Source organism: Saccostrea echinata, unplaced genomic scaffold (assembly GCF_033153115.1).
Source record: "Saccostrea echinata isolate AGI-Se365-2 ecotype Australia unplaced genomic scaffold, CSIRO_AGI_Sech_v1 ptg000001l, whole genome shotgun sequence".
Taxonomy (NCBI): Eukaryota; Metazoa; Mollusca; class Bivalvia; order Ostreida; family Ostreidae; genus Saccostrea; species Saccostrea echinata.
Window position 1 is genome coordinate 44024402 of NW_026889750.1, and position 26575 is coordinate 44050976.

Below are 26575 nucleotides of genomic sequence, written 5' to 3' on the forward strand. Positions count from 1 at the left end.
TGATGTGAAGATTGTTATTTCATAATCCTTATGGATTATCATCCCTTCCAAAATTGAGAGCCTAATTTATGCTTGGACACTATTGCATTTAATAAGATGTTCAAGCAGGGATCATTTATCCATGAATATTTTCAAATTTCTCTATTCAATTGTGTGATGAAAAGAGAATATTACATACTAAAATCCATATGATATATGTCATATCAGCCGGAGTGGCCCCATATCAGCATGAGGGCTGATATGGGGCCCGAGGGCTGATATGACATATGATATGGAAATTATGGATTTTAGTATGTAGTATTCTCTTTATCGTATATTTAAAATGTTTAATATGCGAGTTGTCTTAAAGTCATTAAGAATGTTTCATGCCTTTTGACTTTTTTCTTGAAAATCTAATATATTCAATTTTTGGTCATTTTAAAAAATAATCAGGTCAAAATATTTGATTATATGAGTTGTATTACATGTACGAGTATACATGTATTTCATAAAAGTTATTTAAAAAACATTACTTACGGTTTGATATGGATTTATGTATGCCGGTCTGATACGTGATATGGGTTTTTGGACTGGTCATTAATATGGAGTATTGTGACGTCATCCGTATTGCACAGTGTGGAATCGGTGTATTTACTACTAATTATATGATAAATAACTATTCAATGCCATGGTTATGTTAAAGTGAGTTGGAAGTCCCGACCATTTTTAGCTCACCTCAATGAAGTTGGGGGAGCTTATGTAATACCGTCGGCGTCCCAGGTTAAGGTTTTTGGAGCAGTTTTCTTTTCAAGTACTTCTATGGCCTATATTAGTCAGAGATGCACGGAGGATGCTTCTAGTGTGTTTTATTGTACCAGTCAAGGTTTCAGATGCTGCAATTTCAGCTAAAGAATGACCAGGTTAATGATTTTGGAGCAGGTTAAAGTTTTTGGAGCAGGTTAAAGTTTTTGGAGCAGGTCTCATTTCCAAGTAACTATAAGCCCTATATTGACCAAACTTGCATGGATGATACATCTAAGGATGCACACTACTGAACTTGCTTCAGATGCTGGATCTGACCTACATTTTCCAAATGAGTGACTAGGTTAAAGTTTTTGGAGTAGATCTCATTTCCAAGTAACTATAAGCCCTATATTGACCAAACTTGCATGGATGATACATCTAAGGATATACACTACTGGACTTGCTTCGGATGCTGGATCTGACCTATATTTTCTGGATGAGTGACCAGGTTAAGGTTTTTGGAGCAGATCTCATTTCCAAGTAACTATAAGCCCTATATTGACCAAACTTGCTTGGATGATACATCAAAGGATGCACACTACTGGACTTGCTTAGGATGCTGAATCTGACCTATATTTTATGGATGAGTGACCAGGTTAAAGTTTTTGGAGCAGATGTCATTTCCGAGTATCTATAAACCCTATATTGACCAAACTTGCATGGATGATACATCTAAGGATATACACTACTGGACTTGCTTCGGATGCTGGATCTGACCTATATTTTATGGATGAGTAACCAGGTTAAAGTTTTTAGAGCAGATGTCATTTCCAAGTAACTATAAGCCCTATATTGACTAAACTTGCATGGATGATACATCTAAGGATGCACACTACTGGACTTGCTTCGGATGCTGGATTTTACTTACATTTTCCAGATGAGTGACCAGGTTAAAGTTTTTGGAGCAGATGTCATTATCAAGTAACTATAAACCCTATATTGACCAAACTTGCATGGATGATACATCTAAGGATTCACACTACTGGACTTGCTTCGGATGCTGGATCTGACCTACATTTTCCGGATGAATAACCAGGTTAAAGTTTTTGGAGCAGATCTCATTTCTAAGTAACTATAAGGCCTATCTGACCCAAACTTGCATGGATGATGCATCAAGGGACAAACAATCTCAAAACTTGCTTCGGATGCTGGATTTGACTTACATTTTATGGATGAGTGACTAGTTTTAAGTTTTCAGATAAGTCTATTTCCAAGTAACTGCAAGCCCTATCAGACCAAAAGTGCATAAATGTTGCATCTAGGGATGCACACTACTAGATTATGAGTTTAGTTAAGGACTTTGCCTTACTTAAAGACAACATTCGTTGAGGTGAGCTCTGTAATCTCTGATTACCTATGTTTTCTTTATGTATTTTAACCTCAATATCTTGAAAACTCTAATATCTTGAAATTTTTCTTAGTGCAATGAGTTCTGGATAACAAGCATTGACTGTATATCTTTATTTTTTTTTTATGCCCCCAGATCGAGAGATCCCGGGGGTATATTGTTTTTGTCCTGTCTGTCTGTCTGTTTGTAGTCAACTTTAACCTTGCCCATAACTTTTGATTGGTTGGAGGTATGACTTTCATATTTCACATCTGTATTCCTTGTGACAAGACCTTTCTTTGGGTACCGTCATAATTGACCGCGACCTTGGAGTTTGACCCACTTTTGCAAAATTTTATGAGACTTTAACCTTGGCCATAACTTCTGAACAGTTGGTGCTTGGGGTTTCAAACTTCTCATGTGTGTTCTTTGTCACAATGCCTTCCTTTGGATACCAACAACTTTGACCTTTTGACCTTGACCTTGGAGTTTGACCTACTTTTGAAAAACTTTAACCTTGGCCATAACTTTTGAACAGTGGGGCTTGGGGTTTTAAACTTCATATGTGTATTCCTTGTGACAAGACCTTCCTCTGGATATCAACCTCTTTGACCCTTTGACCTTGACCTAGGAGTTTGACCCACTTTTGAAAAACTTTAACCTTGGCCATAACTTTTGAATGGTTGGAGCTAGGGCTTTCATACTTCACATATGTAATCCTTGTGACAAGACCTTTCTTTGGATACCAACCCATTTGACCTTTTGACCTTGACCTAGGAGTTTGACCTACTTTTGAAAAACTTTAACATTGGCCATAACTTTTGAATGGTTGATGCTAGAGCTTTCATACTTCACATATGTAATCCTTGTGACATCACCTTTCTTTGGATAGCAACCACTTTGACCCTTTGACCTTGCCATAGGAGTTTGACCTACTTTTGAAAAACTTTAACCTTGGCCATAACTTTTAGGGCTTTCATACTTCACATATGTAATCCTTGTGACAAGACCTTTCTTTGGATAGCAACCACTTTGACCCTTTGACCTTGACATAGGAGTTTGACCTACTTTCAAAAAACTTTAACCTTGGTCATAACTTTTGAATGGTTGTTGCTAGGGCTTTCATACTTCACATATGTAATCCTTGTGACAAGACCTTCCTTTGGATACCAACAACTTTGACCTTGACCTTGATGTTTTACTTACTTTTCAAAAACTTTAACCTTCACCATAACTTTTGAACAGTTGCAGCTAGGGCTTTCAAATTTCACAGGTTTATTCCTGGAGACAAGACCTTTCTTTGGGTACCAGCATTTTTTATCTTTTGGCCTGGATTTTGACTTGCATTTGAGAAACTTTAACCTTCGCCATAAGCTGCCATACGGGGGCATCAGTGTTTCACAAACACATCTTGTTTAGGAATGAATTTAAAGTTACACAAGTTGTGACCTGGGTTGAAGCAGTTTATGGTTTATGAAACATAATTAAAGCTGCTAGTTTATAACAAGCGTAAACTATTCCAATCCAGGTTATATGGGTAACTTTAAAATTTATCCCTTATAAAGAAAATAGATGATTTGTCCTCAAATATGGCATTAAAATGCACAAAATTTAGAATAGGCAAATTGATACGTTTTTGAAGCAAGTCAACATATTTGTGATGTAGGCAACACAGATTAAACATTATATCCAGTCAATTAAAGCATATTACAACCAGAATTAAATTCAAGTTTACATTACAATATTTATCTTTAAGAAATCTTTGAAAGATATATTTAGTTAACGTTTACATACTAAACTATGATTTCTCTTTATGATTTCTTTGAAAGATTTTTTATGCCCCTGGATCGAAAGATCCTGGGGGTGTATTGTTTTTGTCTTGTCTGTCTGTTTGTCTGGCTGTCTGTTGTCAACTTTTACTAGCCCATAACTATTGCTCTGTCAAGGGTAAGGCTTTAATATTTGACATGAGTGTTCATTATGACAAGACCTTTCCTTGGGTACCACTATAATTGACCTTTTGACCTTGACCTTGGAGTTTGACCCAGTTTTGCAAAATTTTACCAAACTTTAACCTTGGCCATAACTTTTGAACGGTTGGTGCTAGAGCTTTCATATTTCACATGTGTAAACCTTGTGACAAGGCCTTCCTTTGGATACCAACAACTTTGACCCTTTGACCTTGACCTTGGAGTTTGACCCACTTTTGCAATATTTTAACCTTGGTTATAACTTTTGAACGGTTGGTGCTAGGGCTTTCCTACTTTACATATGTAATCCTTGTGACAAGACCTTTCTTTGGATACCAACAGCTTTGACCCTTTGACCTTGATCTTGGAGTTTGACCTACTTTTGGAAAACTTTAACCTTGGCCATAACTTTTGAATGATTGGTGCTTCGGCTTTCATATTTCACCTGTGTATTTCTTGGAAGAAGGTCTTTCCTTTGGCACCATTAATTTTGACCTTGATGTTTGACATACTTTTGAAAAAAAACTTTAACCTTTTCCATATCTATTCAATGGTTGCTGCTAGGCCTTTCATATTTCACAGGTTTATTCCTCGAGACAAGACCTTACTTTGGGTATCAACTTATTTGATTTGCATTTGAGAAAGTTTAACCTTTGCTATAAGTTGCCATATGGGGGCATCAGTGTTTCACAAACACATCTTGTTTTTATCTAAAAAAAAGTACCGGTAAGTTATTCAATTTTAAAATCTCAAGAGGATATGACTTGATACTTTTCATTCATGCTTATTTTTCATGAAGTGCTAACAATGAAATATGTCTGGGTGAAAATGAGATTCTTATATATTCTTATATGTATATATACTATATGTATCTTAATATTTTTATATGTAAAATTGGGACTATGCTATCCCCAGGGGCCCTGATTTTAACAAACTTGAATATAAATTATGTGCTTGCATATTAATATGACTTATTCACAGTGCCCTGTTCTTCTAGAGAGATTTTAATTTTCTCTCAAAATTTTTATGTTAAACTTCTCCCTTTATTGCAATCCTGTAATTCCACCTTAGCCCTCAGGGTCCTAAATAAGTTTGAACCTACATGCTATAAGGACATTTCACATAATTTTTATCTTTTGAAACTTTTGAAACTTTTTTATTTCACTTTTTCTTAATGATATATTTTCATTATTTCTTGATTATCTCCCCTTGAAAGAGGAATGTGACTACCAGTATTTAATAAGTACTCTTCACTCAAAGCTCACAGTTTTGTGTTGAGTTTGAAATCAAATCCATAGTTTTGGAGAAGATAAGTTTACAGACAAAAAGCAGAAGATTGTCAGACACTCTTTAATTGGAATATCTCACCTAAACCTTTGGTTCAAGGGAGCTAAAAACTCATGAACAGATTAACTTTATCTTCAATATAGCTTTTATTATAACTTGTTACCCTTTCCCTTATTGAATTCATTAATTTAACACACAGAAAGAACTTTTTCCCCTAAAATTATATTTATCAAAGTAAATAAGTTTGTAGTCCTTTGAACAGTTTACATACCATGTTTATGGATAATATATACACAGATAGCAAACAAAGAATTGTGTCACATAATGATTTTGCAAGATGCTACAATGCCAGATGTATTAAATTGAATTAAATGTGAAAGCTAAAGCCTGTTGTAAAATTCTGATAAAATCCAATATCCTTGATTTTTATGAATGTTACAGCAAAATAACCAGAAAAAGGAAAGAGAAACAATCAAATTGTGTAGAATCTTTTATCACATGTTTACTCCTTTATAAAGTGGATATAGGATATTGTTCTCATATTCACCATTGTGATGTCACAATGGTTTTTGCATGAATTTGATTGTCAAATATTGTTGATTTACATATATAAAAGAGTGTAAAACATAATAGCTATGTGTAAAACATGTGATAAAAAGAATCTCTCAATGGTTTGTGGTTGCATATAATTTTTTATCCAACTCGTTGTGTGTTTTTATCCCCTTGCCATTGAGGTTTGGGGATAAAAACACACCCCTTGTTGGATAAAAACTTATATGCAACCACAAACCATGGGAGATCCCATGTATAATTGTTTTCCTGGACCTCAATCAACATGATTGTTATAATAAACCATTTTCCTCCATACTTTTAATACAGGTGTATGCATATATTCTGAGAAATAGTTTTTTGTCCCAGGGCCACCAATCTTCATGAATGCTGAACTACTAAGGTCCCCTTTATTGTTGATTTAGACCTGGGTTGATTATGAAATAAGTTTTAAAAACATAACAAGCATATAGCAAAAATATAGTGTTTCTATGTTATTTCATTCTTAAAGTTGAGTAAGGTCAGGTGTCAAGAATGATTCAAGGTCATTTAGACAAGGTCACTAGGAGAAGAGTGAGAGGTTGAGCAGAGAAGGGTGAACCACTGAGCAGTTTGTATTTGGTATGGTTTTGTGATGTCACTATTGCATATTATGTCATTTTCTTACAACTAAACATTAGCTTTGATCCCACTGTAAACAAAACATAAAAGAAAGACTTACACAAATTATCATAGTTTTAAAATTGTGAAATTTCTCGGCCTTATACAGCCACTTATGTATTTTGTTCTTTCTTTATATTGGTAGTAACTTTTCAAAGAGAGAAGATAGAGCTTTCATATTTTACATGTACATTATCTAATGACAACACCTTTCAGGAAAGACTATCATTTTTGGTTTCATGACCTTGACTTAGAAGTTTTCAAAAGTTTTGACTTTGGCCATTACTTTTGTTCCAGAAGAGCATGTGCATTACTTATTACAAGACCTTTTGGATTGTATTATTGGACTTCATGACCTTGCTCTTGAAGTTTGATGCAGTTTTGAGAAGCTTTAATCTTTGCCATAACTTTTATTAATTCAAGAACTTGTGTCTTTTTTGTATGATGGACAGACAAGACAGGACACACAAACAAGACAGTTACAATATGCCAAATATAATTGCATTCCAACCACTAAGACACTGAAAGCAGGGGACCACAATTCTGTGAATTTGCTTGTCTCTGCTTATGTCTGCTAGATGGTTATGAGTTATAACAAATATGTATTACTTGTGAGGGTACAAAATTTATTTAACATCTAACTAATTGTAAGCTGAAAGGCTTAGTCACTGGTCTCAAAAATCCTCTGGTGATGGAATTGGTCAAAAACAGACATCATGAGAAAGAGATAGATACAGAAAATGATAGAAGTGGCTGAATAGGTGACATTTTCTGATGGATGTATTAATGACATTTGACATTGTTGCTTCTAGGTCAAACAATATCATATGCCACCTATGCAGGTACTAAGATTACCTTTAAGTAATGGTAAAAGTCGTTTAATTAATGATCCTAGCTGTTAAAGTGACTAAGAGGCAGTCATTAGCAATCTGTCACACCAGCAGTTTATTTTCCTCTATTTATAACCCTCAATTGTCACTTTCATTGTGATTGGTCAAAGCAGCAGGAAATGTTGGTTTTTTGGGCGTTTTACTTAATGGTGACCAAGAAAACATTCCACATTTTTTGCAGCCAATTTCCAGGACATAGTACTTAACAATAAGTCTTGTCATTGTTGACAGAACCTTAAACAAGCAAGGCTTGATTAGAATTTAAAATGAACTTAAAAGTAGATACTCTTGACTAGATTGACCTGGATGGAACTGTCAAGCATAAGTACTGAAGTACCAAGGCATGAAGGGAAAACTGCAGTACCATCTAGTACTGGTTGTTGAGACTCATGCAAGAAGCCAAAGATGGGTAAACAAAATGTTAAAAAACACTTAATTCATACCTGACTTCATACCAAATCTCCAAGACTTCTTATAGATCTATTCTACATTTTACAACACACCTAGTAGTAGATTTATAGTCATACCATATACAAGTGTCAAGTTAACTTAATTCAAGATGAGTTCAATGAAATACTATTAAAACTCAGCAGCAATTATTTTTACATGTGAAATAAATTTTATATTGCCACTTTCAGGAAAATTGAAATGTTGTTTACCAATCAAGGATAATTACATTGAATTTTAGGGCACATATCAGTAATTCTTCCATTGTTCACTGTCTTATAAATGAAATCTAAATAACCACATAAGGAATGTATCCATCTTGAATTCAGGATCTACAGGGAGATAAGTCATAATAGGTGTGGTACTTTGTGATTACAGTGGGCATTTATAAAATTACCTTGTAGTCCGATCTACTTTTTCTTCCCAGAAACCCTAGCTGGACAGTTATTTACTTTTTTTTCTTATTTATGATATCATCATTTAATCATATTTTTTTTAATACCCCTCTGTACTAAATTGAATAGACACACAATTACATAATTATTTTTGCAAGGAAATGATTCCCCAAACCCACCTTTTAACAGTAAGCTTAACATGCTTAAAGTAACAATTACTTAATGACTTATGAAATATTCATTAAGTCAGATACCTCATTGTTTTGGAGGATAAAGAGATATGATCGATTTGTTTACTTGTGTAAGTGGCCAGGGAGAAAAATGCAATGGACCAGACCAGGATTTGAACCTGGACCCCCTTAATCACTAGTACGGTGCTCTACCAACTGAGGTATCTGCCCACTGTCGATCTAACTTGCCTGACTGCCACATTTACATGGTTATCTCAGAGTACACCACAGTAAATTAAAGTAAAATTCAATACACTGTTGATAAAATAAATCTACTGCTGCATTCTCACGAAGTGATCTGTTTTATATCTTTATATTGGCAATTTTGTTAAAATTCCTTTTTGATATTAATGTGTGTGTTTTGAGACTTTGACAAAAATATTTCCAGAGCGTTTTTTTCTATATTAAATCTGGAGAATCAGCTATCTAGCTTGTGTATCCAGAGAACCAGTGGTGCATTCAGACTGAGAATCAGTGCATGTTTCCCCTGAAGCCTCTGTGTCTTGCCTTTTTATGACCTCCCACCTGTGGTCTCTTCTCCTAACTCTTCATTGAAGTTTCCGATGATACATGAAATGTCAAATCAAGAAAAATGCATAGAAAACTAACTTGTTCAAGTCGACTTTAAATATATATACTTCAAAAGATGAATTACATACATGCAAGTGCCAATATAAATTTGCGAAGCAATTTGAAACCATTTGCAAAGACAAAAAATAGGTTCATTAGAAAAGACTTATAAATTTTTAATATATCCCCATCACTGAACCTAGCTAGGCATCCACTCTATGGACATCTTGATTGATACTCCTTCCTATTTATGGTCTTTTGATGTATGACGATCTTTTTTCTCTGCACAATCAAAGTCTGCCACAACAATTTCTTTAATTATGGACATTAAATATTTCATGACAACCATGACCTTCTCTACACCATACATGTTAGAATTTCCTAATTTGCATTCTGATTTGGAACATGACTTGACACTTAAATGCTTTGTTTCACATATAAATAAGAACCATTATAGTTCCATTTTCACCCAAATGCAAATCAATATCAATAAAAACTCTCAGGAAATGAATTCCTAAAATCATATCTGTACGTCCAAAATTAACAAATACAACAAAACTTGTAAGGCAAAGAAACAAATATATTTTGACATGTATATATTTCTAATTGAATTAACATTCTATTCATGCATTGCTTAAAAATTACTTTAAATGAAATTAATTCTGTGGTCCAGTCTAGCGGAAAAATAAATAATTGCTGGACAGGATAATTTAACACATTTTCCCTTCATACTAAGCTTTATTAAGAACTCCAACAATTAACATATTTTATGGCGATAATATACATTCTGTGCAAAATTTTTGCACAAAACTGATAAAAATCAATAACAATATTCTTTGTGATACATTACAAAAAGAGTTGGTGGTATATCACAAAGAATAAGAGACTGTGTCTGTTGAACATTACTAAGGAAAAGACACTGAGTCTCTGATATATCAATTATGATGAGACATTCAGTCTGTGATACATCACTAAAGATAAGACACCAAGTCTGTGATACATCACTAAGGATAAGACACTGTGTCTGTGGTACATCACTAAGAATAAGACACTGTGTCTGTGATACATCACTAAGGATAAGACACAGAGTCTGTGGTACATCACTTAGGATAAGACACTGTGTTTGTGATACATCGCTAAGGATAAGACACTGAGTCTGTGATACATCACTAATGATGACACTGTGTCTATGATACATCACTAAGGATAAGACACTGTGTCTGTGGTATATCACTAAGGATAAGACACGGTGTCTGTGGTACATCACTAAGGATAAGACACTAAGTCTATATCACGAAGGATAAGACACTGTGTTTATGGTGCATCACCAACAATAAGACACTGTGTCTGTGATATATCACTAAGGATAAGACACTGTGTTTATGGTACATCACCAACAATGAGACACTGTGTCTGTGATACATCACTAAGGATAAGACACTGAGTCTGTGATATATCACTAAGGATAGGACATTGAGTCTGTGGTACATCACTAAGGATAAGCCACTGATTCTGTGATACATCACTTAGGATAAGACACTGTGTCTGTGATACATCACTAAGGACAAGACACTGAGTCTGTGATATATCACTAAGGATAAGACACTGAGTCTGTGGTACATCACTAAGGATAAGACTGTGTCTGTGATACATAACTAAGGATAAGACAGAGTCTGTCGACATCACTTAAGATAAGACACTAGGTCTGTGATACATCACTAAGGATAAGACACTGTGTCTGTGATACATCACTAAGGATAAGACACTGTGTCTGTGATACATCACTAAGGATAAGACACTGTGTCTGTGATACATCACTAAGGATAAGACACTGTGTCTGTGATACATCACTAAGGATAAGACACTGTGTCTGTGATACATCTCTAAGTATAAGACACTGTGTCTGTGATACATCACTAAGGATAAGACACTGTGTCTGTGATACATCACTAAGGATAAGACACTGAGTCTGTGGTACATCACTAAGGATAAGACACTGTGTCTGTGATACGTCACTAAGGATAAGACACTGAGTCTGTGGTACATCACTAAGGATAAGACACTGTGTCTGTGATACATCACTAAGGATAAGACACTGTGTCTGTGGTACATCACTAAGGATAAGACACTGTGTCTGTGATACATCACTAAGGATAAGACACTGTGTCTGTGGTACATCACTAAGGATAAGACACTGAGTCTGTGGTACATCACTAAGGATAAGACTGTGTCTGTGATACATAACTAAGGATAAGACAGAGTCTGTCGACATCACTTAAGATAAGACACTAGGTCTGTGATACATCACTAAGGATAAGACACTGAGTCTGTGGTACATCACTAAGGATAAGACACTGTGTCTGTGATACATCACTAAGGATAAGACACTGTGTCTGTGGTACATCACTAAGGATAAGACACTGTGTCTGTGATACATCACTAAGGATAAGACACTGAGTCTGTGGTACATCACTAAGGATAAGACTGTGTCTGTGATACATAACTAAGGATAAGACAGAGTCTGTCGACATCACTTAAGATAAGACACTAGGTCTGTGATACATCACTAAGGATAAGACACTGTGTCTGTGGTACATCACTAAGGATAAGACACTGTGTCTGTGATACATCACTAAGGATAAGACACTGAGTCTGTGGTACATCACTAAGGATAAGACTGTGTCTGTGATACATAACTAAGGATAAGACAGAGTCTGTCGACATCACTTAAGATAAGACACTAGGTCTGTGATACATCACTAAGGATAAGACACTGTGTCTGTGATACATCACTAAGGACAAGACACTGAGTCTGTGATATATCACTAAGGATAAGACACTGTGTCTGTGATACATCACTAAGGATAAGACACTGTGTCTGTGATACATCACTAAGGATAAGACACTGTGTCTGTGGTACATCACTAAGGATAAGACACTGTGTCTGTGATACATCACTAAGGATAAGACACTGTGTCTGTGATACATCACTAAGGATAAGACACTGTGTCTGTGGTACATCACTAAGGATAAGACAATGAGTTGGTTGTAAATCATTTAGGATAAGAGATAGAGTCTGTGGTACAAAACTTTGAAAAAATGGACTCAATCTGTGGTACATCAATAAGAACAAGAGGCCATTCTGTGATTTGTATTTTTATTGAATACCTGGTACATAAACATGACAATGACTGCTGAATCAGCAGAAATGAACCAGTCACACTTCTTTTATGTTAATTTTCATCTGATCCTCTCATCAAATCTTATCAACATGGTTGTTGAAGTTTGGACAAATTATTCATTCTATAGTTCTTTTGTCCATGAATTCACAAATTTACTTGTACTTTTTCTCCATTGTTTTCTGAATAAATACAATTTATATCAAGGAAGATATATGTTATCAATGCACCACAGTAAAATACATTATAATTTTTTTCAATAAAATTTGGAGACAAATTAACAATATCTCAATGCATAAACTTTGTTATAGATAAAATTTCCAACACATTTGAGGTATGATTTCATCCATAAATTAACTACATCTAAACATACACATCAGGGTATAATAATAGCACATGTTCCCAATCACAAAATTACATCATACATTTAATTGTAAGAATAAACATATTTCATTTAAACTTATAAAAACACGACTGTAAAATGTTCAGCTCGCTCATTATCACACACGCTCGATTACATTCATCTTTCAAGCCTTACTACCCTACTGCTCTGAAGATCGGTATATAATGATTAAAAGCTACTGTTGATTCTTAATTGTCCAGTAATGACCAGGCAGGTTAACACTTAACAATAAATAATCCTTGATACCATGATACAATTGGACACTTTTTTTCCTTTCATGTCACAAAGAGGTAGAGTCTATAAAAGGTGCATTTAAAAACTGATAAAGTTCAACATAAAATAAACTTGATTTCCTGAATATCAAAATCAGCTTAAAGCAAATCAAAATTGATGGTGCAGCAAAGCAAAAAGAAATAATATCAACACATAAAAAATCAAATATGTCCTCCCCTAAAACTGACTGAGACTTGTCTCAGAGCACCCAAGATTTCCTAATTTATCAAATGACTTAAATTCCTCAAATATTTCTGTGTAAATTGATAAATACTTAGATACAAACATCCTTATTGAAATTTTGGCAGTGAAGAAGAAAAAAGCCTCCCTGAAACCCTAAGCTTTCTGTGCTGTCAACGGCAAGATGTACTTTGTGCGCTATGATTTCCTTAACTCTTTTGAAGAAGCTGAGATCATGATAAACTATTCCTTGATGCACAAACATTAAAAACAAAAGTAAAATGTAACATACAATCCTCTGTCTCACAGTTAAATGAAACTATCTGGTATTCTCACTGAGTTAGTATACAGGTACTCATCAGTCAAGTCCATTTCATGGTGCCAATAAAAATATCTGCTATAGACTAGGGAAATAATTGCAGAGAAAAACAATACGTAACATTTACATTATACTGCAATATGTTGTCATGGCAATACAGAGTAGACTGGAAGGAATTTAAGAAAACCATGACAGTTAATCCGAGTACAGCTTGATGATCCTATTGGCCTCCCTCATTCCTGACAAAAGGGCACCATGGGTGGTTGAGTAGTGGCATTCATGAGTTGCCTCCCCTCCAAACATTACCTGTGGCTGCCAAAAAAAAAAGACAAGAAAAGTAAGACCTGCTAAATGACCTTTTTTAGAAGAAATAAAACTCAGTCTTCATATACTGGCATGTCTACTCTACTTTCATGGTCTATGCTATTTTTAACCTAAGGAGAGAGCCCTGACATTTTTATTAGACACATATTCCTCAGAAAGGACAAAGATATATATTGATCACCTTCCATATGTACATGGAATTAAAATTTTGTAAATAAGATAGGAGCTTAAAGACATGTTTATGGGTTGAAATCCATTGATTTTATTTACCAAAATCATCCCCAAGATATTTATTCCAGTATACTAACACTCAGTGTCACAGGTTATTAAGTTATTATAGGTCAAAATCAAATCTCTACAGATTATGGTACAAATTTTTTTTAGAAAATCTAAGGTCTACTTTACTGTTCCCTCTATTTGGAAATGCATAAATAAATATCTGAGATGCTGTCAGGTAGACACCCTTTGGGTACATTTATAAATATTTACAATATTTAACTACTTAGCAGTATCTGATTTGTATGGACACATTACAACTCACAACAATGTGTATGCAATGCTTGAATAAATGCATTATTTCCTCACAACATTGTGTATACAATGCTTGAATAAATGCATTTCTTTGTACATTTCCCTTGATTACTTTATCTATCTCTACAATTAAACATTTGACAACGAAGCTCTATTTATTCCCTTTCTCCAAATTCTTTACTTCAACCCCACCCCCCTTGTATGATTAATTGACAAAGCATTATGCATGTTATGTGGTACATTTTGGTAATAGTTTGTAAATTAAACATTTAAGATTTTTTTTGTTGGAGGCTTTTCACCTGCTATAAATTCAACTTCTTACCTAGCATTATTTGATTTATGTGCACTTGTTGTATAATCTACAGCATTGGGTATATGCAATACTTGAATAATTGCATTTTTTGGTTGTTTACTTATCCCCACCCCCTGGGCCTAACATTTTATATGCATTCTTTCTGTGATACCTTTTCTGTCTCTGTACCAGTCAGTGGTTCTGCCAAGAGGTCTATGTCTGACATGCTGGCCCCCACTTTAATGAAGCTGTAGGATCCTCGGGTGTTAATGTTGTTACCCCATCTCGTCCTATAAAGAGATTCAAACACTGTACAACATACATCACACCACCTAAATGGAGTGACCTATAGTAGTTTTGTACAAGTTTATGCTAGTGTAAGCATATTTTTACCATTTGACACACAACAGAGCATTATCTGTTCTTGTTGATGTAATTTAAGCATGACTGGTTTTATACTATAAAGCCTATTAGTATCAGAGGAAGACAAAATGCTCTATTATATAAATCTCGTTTTTCACAAAATAATAACTACACAGTGTTACAATGATGGTTTAGATACTGTACTAGATAGAAAATTAGATCAGGGAATTCACTCAAGAATTTGGTTATCTAGCATTTCAACATATTTATCTTAATTGACTCATCAGCAGCTCTGTTTGACTCGCTTCTATAAGTAAAAATAAATTGAAACACAGTCTACCATTTCCCATCTCTACAGATAAATATTAAAATTTATATGTTAAATATTCTTTCATTCATTTTACTTGCATCTGTAGGATTGAACCATACTATAATTGTTTTCATCTTATGATCAATTATAGATGTTACTGTTTCTATTCTATGGCAGGGTCAAGAGGTCACCTGGTGTAGGTGATAACAGTATTATTGCTACCTTATACAGGTATTATATTAATTACAATTATTGGCACAGTGCCCCAATTCTTAACCTGCGTAACCTCCTGATATATCGATAGTTGTAAAATTGCCAAAGCTTTGTCTGCATGGGCCCTGCCAACCATTGATCTAAAAACCCAAATAAACATAGCCAGGACCTTGGTCACTTGATGTATTGATTATTTCTGCCACTGTTGTGTAGATCTTCACTTAAATGCAGGTGTGGAACCAATGATCTACATTCTCCAAGTCTGATTTACAAACCACTTTGAACTTTTGTTTACAAAAAGTTAGCAATTACTAGTATGTCTGTATTTAAAAACTTGTAGTGTTCATATACATAAGATTCAAGTTCATTTCAATGCAAAAACATAAAATCAAAACCATTTCCTAATTAATAGCATGAAATTTATCTTAATTTTCCTTAGGGAAGAGTGGATCTATAATCAACACATTGAAAAGACAGAAAGGTTCAAGAAAATGGCCTTGAATAACTGCAATACTGCTACTTATTTTTCATTGCAGAGAACTAAGGTCTTCATATCCTGAATAAATTCAAGAAAACATGCCAACATCAGGGATTTACCTATGTTAATGAAGAAACATTACTCTTCACATCTTCATACATCATGCACATAATAGGCACTGGAATGCATGTGGTATCTCCGCTCAGGATATAAATGTTAAAGGCATGATGCTGCAAAAAACTGCAGTCTGCTAATCAACAGCTAATAAACAAGTTATTGAAGGTTTGTTCCTTCATTTCTAACAACCATCTCTACTGTCGACATTTTGCAACTGCCTGCCGCAAATCCTCAAGATAAACACACAAGGTATAGGGAAAATTAGTGGCACAGTTTTACCTGTAAATCAGCTGATTGGTCACCTGTTCCCCAGTGAACCAGAGGCCTCATTATCTGAACTAGGGGTGTGTAAATCATGACAGCTATAAACTAAGGACAGTGGAAGATTACAAAGGTGAACCTAGTACCCTGAGGCCAAGGTGAAGGTCAGCCCATTGGTCATCACTGTCTTCCTCCAAACAGTTTACTATACATTATCTGGAACTTTCTGAGCTTCTGAGACCTTTAGATCTATTTCTACAATGGAATGCTGTTGACAGCTGTGATGCTTTATATATTTATTTACACCTAATCATAACCCCTGAAACCCAGACAATATCAACAAGGAACATTCTCACTTAATTTCTCCTAATGTTTCACAATACACCTGATATGATGTAAAATGTTCAAATGATACAGTCTCCTTTCTGATTATGTCTCCACATTTAATTAAACATGAGTGCATTCAATCGGACCAATGCTGAAATGATTTCCTGAATATTGGGTGCATAGAAAGAAACCCTTTCACCTGTGGGTTATCTATTACATAGACCTGAGTCAGTCTCCTTTCGATAAATTACCTTGTCAGAAGGGAAGGCAATGACTTTAGCAATACGAAAATCAATTTTTCCAATCTCTACTAAAATAACATCATCTTTTGGCTGCTTTCTCAGCCAATGACTAGGCAAGTACATGAGCACTGATGCATGGAGCAAATGCAATCTGCAGATCCCCCACTATACCATAACTGCTATTTTCCATCACTGAATAAATCCTTAGTCCTGCCTAAATATTGATTGAGGAGGGTTAAAAGGTCCTTGTTCGCTCGACATCTGACCTCACATTCACACCACTGCAATATATATGACCAAATGGCTTGGCCCACAGCTTCATAAAAAAACATGCTGTATGTATGCTGCTGTTTCAGACATATCCTGTCTAGTAATATATTTAGCCTTTAAAAAACAAGTGCTGTTTGTTCCTTTTGTCAAACATAAAATGAAACACTTTCTAAAGTAATTTTACTATCATACATTTGAAGAAAAATGCAGGAGTGTGGGAGAATCTTGATCTTACAATGAACAAGCTACAAGATGATGAAGAAAACTGAGTGAGGGGAGACACTTTCTGTGTGAACTATTCATGTTTAGAGTGCACAAGTAGAGATCTGCCATTTTTATCTAACTTGGTGATGCCATCAATTCCTAGGATTTTTACCTTTTGACCCCTGATAAAACCCAGAGAAAACTTTTTTCTTCTTAGCAAACATGACAATTTAGGGGACATTACACCTTTGGCAGATGCTATATTGATGAGATAAATGTCCAAGTTTTTTGATTTTTTAATTAATATTGATATATTTTCAGGGGAAAAAAATATGCGGATTCAATGCAACCAACAAAATAAGGTATACATAATATAATCTTGAGTAGGTCAATGTATTGGATGCAAACAATGCCTACTTCAAAAAAATTATACGGAAAGCCTGGCAATCTGTTGTTTTTTTTAACATAGAACTTTATAAAGTAGATACCTGATGATTTTCTTGGGGATGGGAATGTCATCTTTTTGAAGAAACCTTTTGAGGACCTCAACTAAATCCTCTGCTATCTGTTCCTCTGTAAGAGATTCCATAAACAGGGCCTCCTTCCCACTAAGCCAGCCTACAACATACATAATACAGTGAAGAAATGTCAAATGAACATCTTACTAGCAAGTTTACAATAAACAGAATGTGATGAAATGTATAAAAGTATAAAATTAACTACTCTGTCAGACAATGTGAACAGTGGAGAAATGTATCAAAATATTAATTTAAAAATATAATTAATAATTTACCAGTCTCACATTAGCCATTTGGCTTATATGTAGGGAGAAAGACACATTCTCCATAAGAATATCAATTTAAGGTCAGACGACAGGTTCCTCAATAATATATATTTTTTTCCGTGAATTTGTCATTGAGGTATTGCTATTTAAACAAGTTTCCTCACAAAAAATTAAGGTACTTTACTAGGCATTTGTGCAAGATACCAGAGGGTGTTATTTACTGTATAATCCAGATATTGGAAATTAGAGGCATTACCAGTATCACAATTTCTGGTAGTTTTATCTACTTAAACATTTTGAAAACAGTCTGAAAATCACAAGATAATGATAATTAGGATCAATTGGTTGTATATTATGAAGAGATACTAAACAGATATTTGAGCAATGTGTCGTCGGACCTTAAGCACTTGGTCAGTCTAATGTATAGGAAGAATAAAGTTATCTGAAAGTTTTAAATTAATTTGTAGTGAAGTTTGTAAAGTATCTGAGATGAAGTTTGTAAAGTATCTGAGATGAAGTTTGTAAAGTATCTGAGATGAACCACTTTTTTAGTCTACAATACACAATGTAACATGTAGATTATATTAAATGTCTTCTGTCCATTTTGTATCGAAAATAAATGATTGCATTATCAAAGTATTAAATTGATGACTGTCAGTCTAAACTGTACAAGATATCAAATTCACCACTCATCCTGACTACTACACGTACATGACTGTACATAATGCATGACAAAAGTACACATACTACATGTATAAGTCAAAATTATTAATTTTACCTTATAACCCACATAAATATATATATTTTTTTTTTACATCAGCATGCCTAGTGTGTAATCAATACATCATGTTTAACTGTATAAACAGCAATATCAAGTACCATAAAGCTTGACATGCTTGAGGCACTGAACTAACTGTCTTAGTTTTCATTAACAGGATTACCAATTTTTAAAGCATTTTTGAATATCATATTTGATTTGCAAGCTATCTACACAGCTAGCGTTTTGATGAAATCACACAGGAAATCTTTGTGTATGTCGGGCAGAGCATGATTTATCATAAAATTATACCAGTATAAATATATATTGTATAGGAAAACAGAATTTGAATCTACTCTGCTAAATGGTTTTGATAATGTCTAATATACAAAACAAAAAGAGAACCTCCAGGTCTCTATCTGAAAATGGAGTACTTTCACACTCTAATCTATGTTTTAAGTTTGATCCCATCAATCCCTCCTTAAAAATCAACACTCCCCTGATAAAGGAATTTTAAAGGCCAGTCATATGTGATGTCAACAAATGGTTAAGAGTTCATTCATTTACATTCCTACATGTTATCAACAGTGTGTATTGATCCTTTGTGTACCAGATGTTTACTTGGAAACCGACAAATTATTTTGCAACTGTGTCTGTGGTAACATACTTACTGACTCAATTCTTTTTTTTTTCTTTAATTTACATTCATATTAAAAAAAAAATATTAATAGCTGTTTGTTCATTGACATAAAAGGCCGTTTTCATTGACTAAATATTTCTATGGAGGAAGTGTGGTACAGACTTGACAGGAAGTCATGGTCTCCAAGCAGAGTGGATGACATCCTATGGGATTGGCCTCCAACAATGTTCACACTTGAATTATTTTCAAAGAATTTTTTTTTTAAGACTTTATTTAAAAAATCAAATCTGGATGAAAAAGACAAAAAAATTTTTAATATAAACTTTCTAAGTTTAGCATGATTAATCAATTTATTTGTTTTCCTTGAAACTTTCCAATTTTCAATGATTCATAGAAAAATGTTTTTTCCTTGTAGTATTATAGGGTCACTAGGTTTATATTTACAGCCTTCAGAGAGCTAAATATATGTTAGTCTGTTTAATTATTCATGTACACAATTTGTCATTACAAAAGGTTTCTGAAAACAGGACTCTTGTCATCTTTATTTACGATTTAACAAGTGCCTTATTCATACGTGTACAGGTACACATTAGTACAAAGATAAATCTGTCGTTTCATTTATCATTCAACTAAACATTTCAATTAAGAGTTTGATTTTTTTTCAAAACTATGTTTTTAAACTAATTAATAGTAAGGTTTAGAAGAATTACTTTCATATGTACACGATTTGTAACAGGCTACTGAATGTATTGACATGTGATGCACTTGATTAAATTCATTTTCCCCCTTTTTATTTTATTTGTAAAAAATCTGGCCAGAAGCAATATGAGGTCTGTACAATGTCTCAATGTAACATGATAACAAACCCACTAATCACTGAAAAGAACACATGTCTACACTTATATAACTGTTACACAGGCACACTACAATAGTTTGGAGTCTTGTTTAATTTATGAGTGTGAATATTTTCTAAACCCCATGGCAAAACATAACATTAGAACTGGTTTGAATATAAATGAAATTCTTCCTGTGATTTTATTAACACTGCACAAGGACAGTTAATAATAATACACTTATTATAAAACCCCTTTCAAAATGTTTCTTTAAGTATTTAAGTGCACAATTGGTTAAGTATATTGGCTTCAAATAATCACAAGATTGGTTTAATTAAAGTACAGCAATAAAAAGTAGTGAACACCGACTATGACCATCAAGAGATAATCTCTTTAAAGTTCTTGCTTCACTCCTTAGGGCTAATGCTTAAATGTTTTCTAGAACCACAAATGCTGAATTTAATTAAGGTCTGTATTCACCCTCTTCTGATGTATAAAATCAGATGCCGTTTTACTGAGGTTGCAGTGCAGTAACTGCAGTCTATATATCATAACATTCCTTACCTTGAAATGTGAATTTTTTTTGGTTTGCCAATAAAAAATATTTATTGCTTGACTTAACATGAAAAATATAGCTAAAACATCTTTGATGGCTGAATTAAAATTAAAGGAGAATGATGGAGAAAAAATACTAGTGTTTTTAAATCACAACAAACCAGGTTATATATATGCCATTCCAAGTTTTTCTCTGTTTTAGTGTTCATCTATCATTTAAGAACCTTAGTCCAACCTATTCACAAAAAATTAATAATAAGACAAAAGTAAAAAAAAAACGAAAAAAACACACTCTATTCATAAAACAACATCACTCAAAGGGTATGATTTCAAAGTTCTACTTTTGTAGTAGAAAGATGTACCAGTATTCCATTGAAAAATCAAGATTAGAAATGCTATGTACCATATATATACGCCTCTTGACAGATTCTCTCTACAAATACTGATTCAGAAAAAGAATTTGACAGATTTCAAAAGGTTTCAAGCATAAAATCAATTTCTGGACTACTGTTTTTGACATCATCTCAAGCCACGGTCCGGAGTCCCCATATAGCTCTCTCCTACTTGTGGCTGCTTGATTTTAAAAAGTGTCGTAATCTTGAATACCTCTATATTGTGAAGTCATGTTCAGCCAATGACAATATTTGTTTCCATCGCAATTGAAATCAACAATTGACATCAACAGTATACAAGAAATGTTTTGTATACTGCAATTGGGTATTGAAAGGTCGCATCAAAGTTCATTATCCTACTATGCTTTGCTCGCATTGGTTAATATTTTGAGCTACGAAATATTCTCTTCTCATTCAACCACGGCCAGAATGGGAGAGGATCGTACATTTTTGGCCGTGGTTTGCGACAATGGTTTTTGAGTGTTTTTCAGATATGGGGTATCAGAAACCATGGCGCACAGGGACACTAAACATAGAAAAAACTTGGAATTGCCTTGCTTGCAAACATACATGACATACATGTAGTATATGGTATATTTTATGATTGCATATTTCTTACCAACTAATACACCTTCATGTAAAACTTCAAAGGAGTAAATTTTGCGGTACCATGTTTGTCTCAAATCATTGCACTCGACGTTCTCATCGTCCCAAAGCAACTCAATGCGGAAAACATCCTGTTCAGTCACTGGTTTGTCAAACTTTATAATTACTTTATCTACGATTCCAAACCCTAGACGGTCTATTGCCCCTACTTTTTCCTCAGGTAAGGGAGGATCAAACATGCGGCCATAAGCGGCCTTCAACACCCCTAGTGATACCGTTACAATAACATGATTTGCATAGAACATTTCCCCATTCTCACACTCCACCATCACTTTGCAATCATTTTCGTTACAATTTTTCCGGCTCCAGTGGACGCACTTGACGGGATGATTGAGCAAAATGTTGTCTTTGGGAATAGAACTTTTAAGGATTTCTAGCACTGCCTCAAAGCCAGGTGGTATAGAGTAATGGACTCCTGGCAGCTCCTCATAACCACCAAACTCGCTTAGCGAGACATCCTCCAGTCTATCACAGCCGGATATACAACACTCCAGTAGTTTCCTTTGATTAAATACCAACTCTCGTATATGTCGGTCTCCATTGGGGTATTTCTCTAGTTTTTCGGAAAACTCACGCTCAAGGTAGGCTCCAACACTATCATTTTCTTCCTCTGTTGGGATGTTGCTCTGATAGAAATCTTCAGCCTGGATGATAAGCTGTCCATAAGCCAGATTCACTGAGTTTACCACTTTTTCATTAACTTCTTTGCCTTCTTCTGTGACAAAGCAATTGCGATGTCGCAGCCCTTTGTCTCCATGGCGAAGCTTGAGAAGGTTATTGTCATCAGCAATTTTGTAGATGGGATTTCTCTCTATGCCATGAATCCAGTGGGCCCCAAGGTCCACTTTCTCACCTTCATCTGAAAAATTGCAAACATTTAATTATTGTTCAGTTGAGAAAAGAGAAAAATTATGTCATGCAGACATTGGCTCAGACTTTGTGAAAATGTGCCACTTTAGCTCAATTAATTTATGCACATTTTATTTATAGATATATATATGTGCAAACATTTACAATTATTGATTTGTTACTGGTCTTTCATCATATTCATTTTATATAACCATGAGGCTACTGACAAACAAGTTGATGATACAAAGGTATCCACAATCTCAAATGATTGATTGATTGATCAGTTGTATGTTGTTTTATGTCCCATTTAAGAATTTTTCACTCATAGAGACGTCACCATATACCGGTGAAGGGCTTCGAATCAAATTTAGACCTTTACTCAGCACTCAGGGCGTTTGAGCAGTGAGGGTTCTTTATCATGCCAATGTCTACCATGACATGGGGCCTCGGTTTTTAAGGTCTCATCCAAAGGACCCGCAACTTTCACTTCAAAGTGCCGAGCGCTTGGCGAAGGAACAGTTCCTACCTATTTTCTTATCGACTTAGGTCAGTTGTGGGCATGATTTGAACACATGACCTTCCAATCACAGAGCCCACCACTCTACCGAGTACCGACTGGGCTACCATGAAGGTCAATCTCAAATGAAGTATGAACAATACAAAATGTTCACAAATATAATCTGTTGTTAGTTTGAATGTTGACCAACATGTTTCATGTAAATTGTTATGGCATTATTTTTTATTGAATCTGAACTTATTTTTCATTGATTGAATCTGAACTTATATATATATATACACACATACATACACACACACCATCCACTCAACCAATTTAATTACTGAAGAATCTGATCCCTCATTTATAACATGTCTACTCACATGCATGGCAATACACATAAAATAACCCTGTGTCTGACAGATCTTGACACATTACACCTCAGAAATGACCTAAATATATACACAGAAACACATACAGGTATGACCCCAATCACATTTGGTGTGAAGGCCAGCCAGAGGCTTTTCTCATGATACAATCTGAGGGATTTTACCACTGTTTATATTTTGGCTCTTACTGAGAAATTCTACAGGGTGAAAAAAAGCTGGTGATAAATGACATCCAGTTTACAAATGAAAAAAAAAATTGATTCTTAAAATGTGATTCTCTCTAACAGAAAAAAAAATCTGAATCATTTATACAAATGGTATACTGAAAGTTTATTAATTAAATTGTATTAATAGCATTAAGATGGAAATTCCTTACATTTCCAACAGACTTAAACTGAAAAGTAGCATTTTGACAGTGTCACTTTTTATCCAGCACAGACTATTTGTTCTCACATTCACACTTAGTAAGTCAAAAATTTTACTTGTCGCTAGGGAAAGTTGTGTAATGGTTCCTATCAGTATGTATAACTTTCCTAAAACTAATTATATATCATATAGGATTAAGGAATCCTTTTGTCACATAACACAGTCAATTAATGAAAGATTTAAGTTCTTCCTATTGAATCAAGATGTTTAAAAAAGGGGGAAGGGGGGCTTGAGCCCAAAAACATTGATAGTTCTGTACATGGCAAATAAACATTTACCTATTTACATTTCTGTTTCTTTTTTGACTATCCAATGGTATCGGGAATTAAGAAAGAAAAAAGAAGCAATATGCAATTCCTGAAAAACAAGTGAGATTTTCATCTTCATTTCAAAATCTATGATTCCTTTATTTTTAAAGTGTCTTTTTAAATACTACTTCAAAGATGCGTGAGGTTCTGTAGATTTCAAGGGACTTCAGAGTGAGAATTTTGTATAAACTCACAATTTTAGTCACTACTCTTAATAAGTACTGTATTCAGTAAAAACTGCCAAACCTGTCCAATTTACAAACTACCATGTCACCTCTTATTTCTAATAACCCACAGTACATTTATCACAATTAAAAGTATACTTGTTCTGCCTTTTAGTCTCTTAATTTCTTTGAAGTGCATCACATCAATGAAATTCATCTGTTATAAAATGCAGAAAGACAGGTTTTAGAGTTCACATAGTGTGATCATCTCTATCTTAAATCTTGGACGAAGTTTCTCTTTATCTTCTTTGTTTGTTCATAGTTTAAAGTTGTTTACCAAACATTACGACATTACACTGAATTACACAGTATCTCCCTTGATGAATCAATACCCTGAGAGAATTCATTGCTACAACTTGCCTGTGGTTGGATCTGGATCATCAATATTTCACAGACATGGGGCAATGAAATTCTCTCTTTCTCTCCCTGTCTGACATACCACTGCCATGAGTATAAAACTTTTACTTTGACCCAATCAGTTTCAAAACAGAACAAATCTTGGATAACCTTTGTTTACAGATACATGACTGTACTCGTAGTTCTTGTAAAAACAAATACAAAATATTTGGACGTTTTTGCTATATTTCAAAACCATAAAACTCATATATAATACGTAATACACTTCCTTACATAAAACCAGGATCTTTACTTTCATTTCCAAGCCTAAATTTATCACATCTATAAATAAAGTCCTTTTTATTGGCCATTTTCGAAGTGTCTACGTGCGTCCTTTGGCGACCTTCATTCATAATCTCGTTTAAACAAAAAAAATAGAACCATATTTAATGTAAATATTAAAATAATGTAAAAACAATACACACATATACATACATATCAACAAACTTAGACAGTGGTTATCACGCGGGGTTCTCATGACAAACTTACCGATATCAACCGTCCATATTCGTCCTCCTGTTCGCCCCGAGGCCTCCAAAATCTTGAAATCTGTAAAACCTGCCCTGATCAATGTATCAGCTGTTGCGATTCCTGCTATTCCAGCACCGATAATAATAATTTTGGGTTTTTCTTTACCGTTTAGGTCTATCTTTTCTATACCATCTATCACTTTTTCGCCCATGTTTCGTCTGACATGCAAATCAGCCAGCTGACAATGGACGTCAGCGGAATTTTAATGTCAGAATACTCTCTGTCGGTAAATGTAACTTATTTGGAAGAAATATGAATGTAATTCCTCTTCTTTTAAAGAAATCCTTCGTATAAGTTGTTCAAAACTTCATGCAATAGTTTAACACCAACACAGACATCTTCTTGAATGAATCAACTGCCCACCGCGTTGTGTACAGCGCATTACAGTGACGTCAAGAGGTGGGGCTTATGAGGTCAAAGTTCAACCTCCGTTCAAGCACCAGAGTACATTGACGAGGTAAAGTTTAAACGAAAAGGAAAAAAAAATATCGACAATACGGTAAACTATTGTTTATATGTATATTTATAATGTAGAAAAGTAATGCTGTCTTGAGGTTGTTCAGTCATTTGCATTTGGCACCTGCTTGCTGATTGCACGTTAACCCGGCGTCTGTTGACGTCTGCGTGAACATGGATCTAACGTTATGGGGTTTTGATCCGCTTCCACTCCTAATGCAAAATATAAAACGTTTAGTAATATTACAAAATATTTTTAAATTCATCTGCGTGAAAGTAGTAAATTTCAAAGTAGCACATACGAACATACGACATGCAACTTTACGTGCAAAAAAAGGAAAAATGTTCACTGAAAGGCCCCCCTGCTTTTTTGTTGCAGTATATTGACTGTAGTGTAGTCAAATAAGTGTAATGTAGTAGTGTATGAATATTGATACTGAAAGAAGTTGAAACCTACTACCCCCCCCCCCCCCCTTTCA

General features: G+C 34.4%; 1 protein-coding gene across 1 annotated transcript; it reads right to left on the reverse strand.

Annotated features, from left to right (window-relative positions):
- Window positions 1-12248: 12248 nt before the first annotated feature.
- Window positions 12249-26030, reverse strand: LOC133192284 (spermine oxidase-like). Its single transcript, XM_061328299.1, has 5 exons — window positions 25599-26030; window positions 21975-22880; window positions 17883-18012; window positions 14782-14899; window positions 12249-13774 (listed from the first exon to the last, which is right to left on the reverse strand). The coding sequence occupies exons 1-5, from the start codon at window positions 25789-25791 to the stop codon at window positions 13658-13660; spliced, it is 1464 nt and encodes a 487-aa protein (XP_061184283.1). The 5' UTR covers window positions 25792-26030; the 3' UTR covers window positions 12249-13657.
- Between the last annotated feature and the right edge of the window lie 545 nt (window positions 26031-26575).